General features: G+C 37.3%; 1 protein-coding gene and 1 pseudogene across 1 annotated transcript; both read left to right on the forward strand.

Annotated features, from left to right (window-relative positions):
* The first annotated feature begins 303 nt into the window (after positions 1–303).
* LOC129628191 (olfactory receptor 52A5-like) lies at positions 304–1,260 on the forward strand. The gene has a single exon (XM_055547619.1). The coding sequence runs from the start codon at positions 304–306 to the stop codon at positions 1,258–1,260; it is 957 nt and encodes a 318-aa protein (XP_055403594.1).
* Positions 1,261–7,018: 5,758 nt separating this feature from the next.
* Positions 7,019–9,286, forward strand: LOC129629296 (olfactory receptor 52A1-like; annotated as a pseudogene).
* Positions 9,287–9,489: the final 203 nt, after the last annotated feature.

The raw sequence follows: 9,489 nt of genomic DNA on the forward strand, positions 1-9,489 counted from the left end.
GGAATTTATGTGTTCCAATAGTCAAAGACTAGAAAGAAGTTATCCAGTCCACTTAATTTTTCTCATTGAAAATGATAAAGGCATGCATAAACATAGAATTTCATAATTGATCATTGAAAGACATTGGGAAAAGAGATGGAAAATTAGAGAGCAGCCATTGGGACCGATAAAATGGTATCCTCCTAATTGAACTAAAGTGTGTTTTACTTAAATAATTTATCCTTATTTTTAATTTTTGAGACTTAACAGGGAATAGGAGATGAAACAGCAATATCCCTACTTGAGTCTACTGACCAAATCGCCATGCTCAGACCCAATGGCTCAGTCTTCATGCCCTCTGTATTAACACTCATCGGGATTCCTGGCCTGGAGTCAGTGCAATGCTGGATCGGGATTCCATTCTGTGTCATGTACCTTATGGCAGTAATTGGGAATACTCTAATTTTGGTGATAATCAAATATGAAAACAGCATCCATAGTCCTATGTACATTTTTCTCGCTATGTTGGGGGCCACAGACATTGCACTTAGCACTTGTATTCTCCCCAAAATGTTAGGCATCTTCTGGTTTCATTTGATAGAGATTTCTTTTGAAGCCTGTCTTCTACAAATGTGGCTTCTTCACTCATTTCAGGGAATTGAATCAGGTGTCCTGCTGGCGATGGCCCTAGATCGCTATGTGGCCATCTGTAATCCCTTGAGACATGCCAGCATCTTCTCCCAAAAACTCTTGACTCACATTGGGGTTGGGGTGACACTCAGGGCTGCCATACTTGGAGCACCATGCCTGGTACTAATCAAATATCGTCTCAAATTCTACCGAACCACAGTCGTCTCCCACTCTTACTGTGAGCATATGGCCATTGTGAAGCTGGCTATTGAAGATATACAGATCAACAAGATCTATGGTCTATTTGTTGCCTTCACTATCTTAGGATTTGACATAATCTTTATCACCTTGTCCTACATTCAGATCTTTATCACTGTCTTTCAACTGCCCCAGAAGGAGGCAAGATTCAAAGCCTTTAATGCATGTATCGCTCATATTTGTGTCTTCCTGCAGTTCTACCTCCTTGGCTTCTTCTCTTTCTTCACACACAGGTTTGGTTCTCATATACCACCATATGTTCATATCCTTTTATCTAACCTTTACCTGTTAGTTCCACTTTTTCTCAACCCAATCGTCTATGGAGTGAAGACCAAACAAATCCGTGACCATGTGCTAACAATATTTGTGTGCTCCAAACATCTTAATCATTAGTGGATCTTTCTAAAGAAAATTTAGGTTAGTTCAAAGTAGCAACATCAATATGCTAAAAGCTAGGTCTTCTACACATTCCTACATCTGAAAAAATATTTTAAATCTCAGATACTCATAATGGAAGGAGACACTTAATAAATCATCCAATACTTAAGAACTTTGGTTTACTACTCTAAGAAACTCTTATATTGTGATTTCCAATTGTTTCCATTATTGGTTTTGCCCTGTCCCTTACAGCCTAGAGCTTTCTCTTGAGTAACACTTAGACATGCACAGATAAGTAACTTGTAGAAAACAGCAGTTGATCCCAGATAACTTCTAAGGATCATGTCAAACATTCATATCTTCAAACTGTTAATCCAACACTTGGCTGTAATTCTGGCCATGATTCATTTTCTGATATCTCCTTGTGAATCTATATTTTGAAAATTTTAATGACATCTATTTTTGTCTATTTTTTGTCTGAAATACTGATATAAAAATAATGTAAAATCAATAATACCAATGACAACAACACAAAACCTATAGGATGTAAACTAAATTCTGTAAACATGGAATTAGTGGTATAAGAAAGATAGCACAAAAAATTTATAAAAACAAATTAGGTCTATTCACAGATAAAATGTTTTTAAGAAATAAAATTATCATTGGACTTAAATAGAGCACATCCTTCAAGAGGCATTTTAATATGTTAACCCAAATTTGAGTTTTACCCAAATTTGAAGTTTTAAGTTGTAGAATTAAAAATAGAGACAAATAAATTCCAATGTTTAAATATCATCTACCGCAAGTATGGAGAGGACAGTAACTTTGTCTTATTTACACTTGTATGAACAAGGGTAATACCTGAGACTTCTTAAAACTTCATAAAAAATGGCATTATATAATGAACGATTTAACATTTCTCTATTTTTTTATCAATTGTATTCAAGATCAATTAATCTGAAGGCTTTAAGATAACATATAACATTATCTTACAGAAAATCAGCACTATAGAGAGTTTAATCCAATATTATCAATGTAAACAATGATGATGCTCTGAATGAATTAATATATCATCTTAAAATATGAGCTAAAATCAAACCTGTCATGGGAGAAACTGACTTCCAAAAAAAGACTTCAGATCTTTCTTTGCTCTTTGCTATTCCTCTGCCCGTGCACCTTCATGTTCTCCCAGGAGGCTGCACTGGTAGAGATCATGTTTAAATTGTCTTCAATCAATCTTTAACACTGAGGACTCATAAGAGTTTTTAAGAGAAACCAAGTACACAGGGAGGGACATCTCATTTCTAATTTTGGACTGATTCACAGTTCAAGAAAGAAATAAACCAAGGAAACACTTTACTACAATAACGCAAACAGAACACGCTATTAAAGATACGGAGGTAGAAGAAATTTTGGAATGACATCTTGTTGAATAATGCAGAAATAAATTTGACTCATAAAGTATTTGGCCTTGAAAAGCTCTGTAAATATAAATCATGAACCAAAATGTGAAAAAAATTCAGTGAGAAAAGGAATACAAAACTTGTTAATGGATAATCAGATATATGTAAAAGATATATGACTAAATAAAAACTAAATCTAACTATATACTATCTACAAGACAGTCAATGGATTTAAGAATTATGAACACATAGAGGCTGAAAGTAAATGCACAGAAGAAATTTCATGACAATGGCCAACAAAAGGGAGGTATGGGGATGCTTTTATCAGACAAAATAAGCTTTTAGCTAAAATTGTCAGCATGAGTTCCCTGTAGGTCCAGTGGATAGGACTTAGCACTTTCACTGCCTTGGGCCAGGGATTTGGTCCCTGATCAGGGAACTAAGCACTTTCCAGGTATCTCAGTGGTAAAGAATCCCCAGCCAATGCAGGAGACACAGGAGATGTGGGTTTGATCCCTGGGTTGGGAAGATCCCCAGAGGAGGAAACGGCAACCCGGCTCCAGTATTCTTGCTTGGAAAATTCCAAGGACAGAGGAGCTTATAATCTAAAGTCCATGGGGTTAGTCTCTGGGCTATATTCCATGGGGTAGCAAAGAGTCAGACAAAACTGAGCAACTAAACATGCAAGCCGAGAATTAAGATCTTGTAAGCTGCAGAGCATGGCAAAAAAAAAAAAAAAAAGTCACTTAAAAGCAAAGACATCACATAATATTAAAAGGGAGAATTCACTATGAAAATATATTATAAATACTAGAGACCCCAAATATGTGAAGCAAGCATCAATATAACTAAAGGGAGATATACACAGCCACACAAAAATAGTAGGAGAGTTCAATATGCCACTTTCAATAGTGAATGAAACATAAAATACATATCAGAATAGCCTCATTAAAAGGAAGTGTCACATAGAAGGAATTCTATTTAAATAGAATTCAGTAGCATAGAACATGTTTGCATTTAAATAGACTTTACACTTATTTGTCAATGAGAACAACAGAAAAGAAATTCAGCCTATGGTGCTCTGGGAGGGATATGGTGAGGAGGGAGGTGGGAGGGGGCTTCAGGACAGTGGGACACATGTATATACCTATGGCTGATTCATGTTGATGTATGACAAAAGCCACCATATCGTAAAGTAATTAGCCTCCAATTAAAATAAATAAATTAATAATAAAAAAACCTTCAGCCTATTAAAATTATATCTCTGTACTTAGCCTGTGTGTGGTGTGGAGGTGGAGAATGGTAAAGAATTATCTGAAAGTTGTAGCAATGATTTCAGGGATATTGCACTTGGTCCCATCGCTTGATGGGAAATAGATGGGGAAACAGTGTCAAACTTTATATTTTTGGGCTCCAAAATCACCGCAGATGATGACTGCAGCCATGAAATTAAAAGACGCTTACTCCTTGGAAGGAAAGTTATGACCAACCTAGATAGCATATTCAAAAACAGAGACATTACTTTGCCAACAAATGTCCATCTAGTCAAGGCTATGGTTTTTTCCAGCAGTCATGTATGGAATGAAAGTTGGACTGTGAAGAAACCTGAACACTGAAGAATTGATGCTTTTGAACTATGGTGTTGGAGAAGACTCTTGAGAGTCCGTTGGACTGCAAGGAAATCCAACCAGTCCATTCTAAAGGAGATCAGCCCTGGGTGTTCTTTGGAAGGACTGATGGTAAAGCTGAAACTCCAATACTTTGGCCACCTCATGCAAAGAGTTGACTCTTTGGGAAAGACTCTGATGCTGGGAGGGATTGGGGGCAGGAGGAGAAGGGGACAACAGAGGATGAGATATCTGGATGGCATCACCAACTCCATGGACATGAGTTTGGGTGAACTCTGGGGGTTGGTGATGGACAGGGAGGCCTGGTGTGCTGTGATTCATGGGGTTGCAAAGAGTCAGACACAACTGAGTGACTGAACTGAACTGAGGTGCAAATAACCCAAGTAGGCATGATTAAAACCCCTGTGTCATTAGCTAGTGGGTAATAAATGCCTCATTTTGTGTTTATAACTCCTCCTTTTCACAATTCCATTAGAAAACATTAAAATCAGTAGCTAGCAGCTTTTTCTTTTAATTCAAGCTGAATAAATTCATGCTATACCCCAGAATAACACAGATTTTGTGGTGAGTTTTACTGGAGAATAAATGGCAAAAACATTATCTCAGACAGACCTACAAAAATTGAGGGATTTCTGTATTTCAGATAAAAAAGAAAAGCATAAAAGGTTATCTCAGAGATGGGCACCCATGGCAGATGGCCCAACACCACATAATTAAAGTTCCTGATGTTGGCTATGTGCAGTTACAAAGGTACAGGTAAAAGGAAGAGGTATTTCAGGACACATTCTACCAAGGATAAGACAAGCTGAGGAGTTCCAAGCCATGGGTGATAGTGATTTGAAAATGACAGTACTCTTCATGTGTCTAGTTAGAGCAGAACCAGCTCCCAACAGTTGGTGAGTAAGTCTCTTTACTCCCAAATTTATCTTCATAGTTTTTATTACCATTTTTTTCAATAATAATCACCCCATCCCATCATCCTTGTATTTGCTTACATACTTCCCACCTGCTATTCCTCTCTCTGTACTTGTCAGATCATGTTCAAATCCTACATTAAAATTACCTCTTCATTTTTTTACTTGCATTTTAGCAGCATGAACCACATATGCTTCCTGCATTACTGCCCGATTTATTGACTACTTGTTGTAGGATTAGCTTCTCATGAGATTACTGACATAAAGCAACTTTATTGGAGAGTCTATGAAAGAAAGAAATAAGCTAACTTTATTTTCTCAGAATTATAAACATTTCTCCAATGTGTAGTTTTGAGGATTATTGGATTAAAATTTATGTCACATTTAACAAGTAATGCTTTTGATCAGAAAAAAAATTAATACAATTCATGACCTAGGTTTTCATAAAAATTAGTTCTCAGTGAATTGACAAATGATCAAAAATTCCTCAATTTCTCCGTAGTCTCTGCTCAATTAGTCCCAATGTCAATCCTCACTCTTCTATTTCTATTCTATGTTTAACTCCTTTTAAGGAACTCCTTGCATTTCTTCATTTTCTATTAATTCTTTATGTGTGGGTTCACAAGAATGACACAAGTATTCCAGATTATGTATTTCATTAAGAACTGATAAGCCTAAGTTCTTATCAGTTCTTGCCTGGACAATCCCATGGACGGAGAAGCCTGGTAGGCTGCAGTCCATGGGGTCGCACAGAGTCGGACACGACTGAAACGACTTAGCAGCAAGCCTAAATTATCCAGATCTTATAGTATTGGTTTGAACTGTTTAAACCCACAGAACAAGGCTCTATTCCAGTCAAGTTACATATTTACACATATTCCTATATCCTTGAGTCTTTAAGAATAGTCTTCTTACTGCTATACATGACTCCTGATGCTTCTCTTGCTTCCTTGGAGATTGCTCCCTCCATGTATCTGTAATATACATTACAGTTATTAAAGAATTTTTTAATCTAATGTAAGGGCAAAAACGTTAAGGATTTAAACTTTTAGAATTATAGGCAAAAATATAGGTTTACTAGAAATGTAAACTCTAGCAATGAACTTTAGCCCAAATTCACTAAATCTTTATGGATTTCAATAACCTTTTTTTTAAACACTTTCTTCACATTTTCCTGAAGAATATTCTGTCTTACATAGGGACAGATAGTATAGTTTGATAGATGGATATATATATATATATATATATATATATATATATATATATATATATATAAAACTTTGGGTCACAAGTACTTCTATCTCTATTCTCTTTCATAGGAAACTTTTCACTCTCATATATTTGTCAGAGTGTGAGTATTTGCTGGCCCAAACCAACTCTTTCTGATTTAGAGACAACTGACAAAAAACAGTAGCAAAGCAATTAAGTAGAATGTGGAGAAATTCATCAAACTTTGATTAAAATAAAATTTTCAAGAAAAATTATTAAGTCTATTTTTTGGTCCAAAGGTATGAAATTAAAACCGTCAAGTCAGAAGTTTATTTTCTACCTTAGTTGTTTTGCTGGTTTTAAAATATTGTATAAATGATTTTACTGTGGTACAGTAAGATTTCTACTTATGGGTTATTTTTCTTAAAAAGAGTGATGTACATCTTTGGATCTTTCTTTAATACTTTATATATGTAAATGAGATGGATGATATGACCTCAGATTTCTATAAAATCAGAAAGACTCAATATGTTGACTTTGGGTGAAAATAAAAGGTAGAAAAGGAAGTAGTAGCTTTAACTGAAAAACATTCGTTTGCATCATAAGACCCAAGGACACTATGTCCATTTCCAACATCACAGTCTTCATGTCTTCTGTGTTGACCCTAATAGGGATCCCAGGCCTAGAGTCTGTGCAGTGCTGGATTGGAACTCCATTCTGTGTCATGTATCTCATTCCTATGATTAGAAATTTCCTGCTGTTTATCATTATCAAATCAGAACACAGTTTCCATGAGGCCATTAACATTTTCCTAGGCATGCTAGGAGTCACAGATATTGCCCTTCATACCAGCATTGTGCCCAAGATGCTTGAAATCTTCTGGTTTCATGTAACAGGTTTATTTTGATTCCTGATTGCCTCAAAAGTGCTTATTCACACATTACAGTGCATAGAGGTGGGCTTCCTGCTTGCCATGGTCCTGGACCACTAAATCGCCATCCACTGAGATATACTGCCATCTTCACCCACCCTTTAGTTACCCCAAATCAAGGCTGTGGTACCACTCAGGGCTACCATTCTTGTGTCTGCATGTGTGCTAAGTCGCTTCAGTTGTGTCCATCTCTGAGACCCTATGGACTGTAGCCTGCTGGGCTCTTCTGTCCATGGGATTCTCCAGGCAAGAGTACTGATACAGGTTGCCATTTCCTCCTCCAGGGGATCTTCCCAACCAAGGGATTGAACCTGCTTCTCTTACATCTCCTACATTGGCAGGCAGGATCTTTACCACTAGCAGCACCTGAAAAGACTCTGGTGCCTAATATTTATAAAGTCCTAGTTATAATTTTATCATACAAGAGTCATCTCCCACCCCTAATGTGAGCATATGGCCATTGTGAAAATGATTGCAGGAAATGTCTGGGTCAACAGAATCCATGGTTTGCTTTTGGCTTCCACTATTGCCAGAGAGTTCCAAAAACATCTACTTCTGCTTTATTGACCATGCCAAAACCTTTGACTGTGTGGATCACAATAAACTGTGGAAAATTCTGAAAGAGATAGGAATACCAGACCACCTGACCTGCCTCTTGAAAAACCTGTATGCAGGTCAGGAAGCAACAATCAGAACTGGACATGGAACAACAGACTGGTTCCAAATAGGAAAAGGAATACGCCAAGGCTGGGTATTGTCACCCTGCTTATTTAACTTATATGCAGAGTACCTCATGAGAAATGCTGGACTGGAGGAAGCACAAGCTGGAATCAAGATTGCTGGGAGAAATATCAAAAAACCTCAGATATGCAGATGACATCACCCTTATGGCAGAAAGTGAAGAAGAACTAAAGAGTCTCTTGATGAAAGTGAAAGAGGAGAGTGAAAAAGTTGGCTTAAAGCTCAACATTCAGAAAACTAAAATCATGGCATCTGGTCCCAACACTTTATGGCAAATAGATGGGGAAACAGTGGAAACAGTGTCAAACTTTATTTTTCTGGGCTCCAAAATTATTGCAGATGGTGATTGCAGCCATGAAATTAAAAGACACTTACTCCTTGGAAGGAAAGTTATGAGCAACCTAGATAGCATATTCTAAAGCACAGACATTACTGTACCAACAAAGGTCCATCTAGTCAAGGCTATGGTTTTTCCAGTGGTCACGTATGGATGTGAGAGTTGGACTCTAAAGAAAGCTGAGTGCCGAAGAATTGATGCTTTTGACTGTGGTGTTGGAGAAGACTCTTGAGAGTCCCTTGGATGGCAATGAGATCCAGCCAGTCCATCCTAAAGGAAAGCAGTCCTGAGTGTTCATTGGAAGGACTGATGTTGAAGCTGAAACTCCAATATGTGGCCACCTGATGCGAAGAGCTGACTCATTTGAAAAGACCCTGATGTTGGTAAAGATTGAAGGCAGGAGGAGAAGGGGACAACAGAAGATGAGATGGTTGGATGGCATCACTGATTCAATGGACATGAGTTTGAGTAAACTTCGGGAGCTGGTGATGGACAGGGAAGCCTGGCATGCTGCAGTTCATGGGGTCGCAGAGTCAGACATGACTGAGTGAATGAACTGAACTTCACTGTGCAGGGTTTGGTCTTACATTCATTACCTTGTCCTGTATATATTTATCACAACTTATTCTTTTGACCTAGAAGGAGGCAAGGTTGAAAGCATTCAATACTTGCATCGCTCATATTGGTGTCTTCCTCCAACTCTACCTCCCTGCCTTCTTCTCCTTCTTTGACATAGGTTTGGTTCTCACATCTCACCTTACATCCACATCCTCATTTCTAGCATTTACTTGGTGTTCCCTCCATTTCTCAATCTACTTGCCTATGGTGCAAAGACTAAGCACATTCTTATGCATATGGTAAAAATATTCTGTTCATAAAATTTACTATGAATAATGCAACCGAGCTTTTCTCTTTGTGCGTGGCAACAAAATTTCAAAACAAAATAAAACTACAAAAATCCATGTTATTGAAATTCTTTAGTTTTCTATTTAATTTTTATTGTTTTTAGTTTGCTGTCATAAGTCAGTTTCATAATCTGGCATGACAGCTATGTGACATAGATTCATGTGCTGTATCTGGG

Source organism: Bubalus kerabau, chromosome 15 (assembly GCF_029407905.1).
Source record: "Bubalus kerabau isolate K-KA32 ecotype Philippines breed swamp buffalo chromosome 15, PCC_UOA_SB_1v2, whole genome shotgun sequence".
NCBI lineage: Eukaryota > Metazoa > Chordata > Mammalia > Artiodactyla > Bovidae > Bubalus > Bubalus kerabau.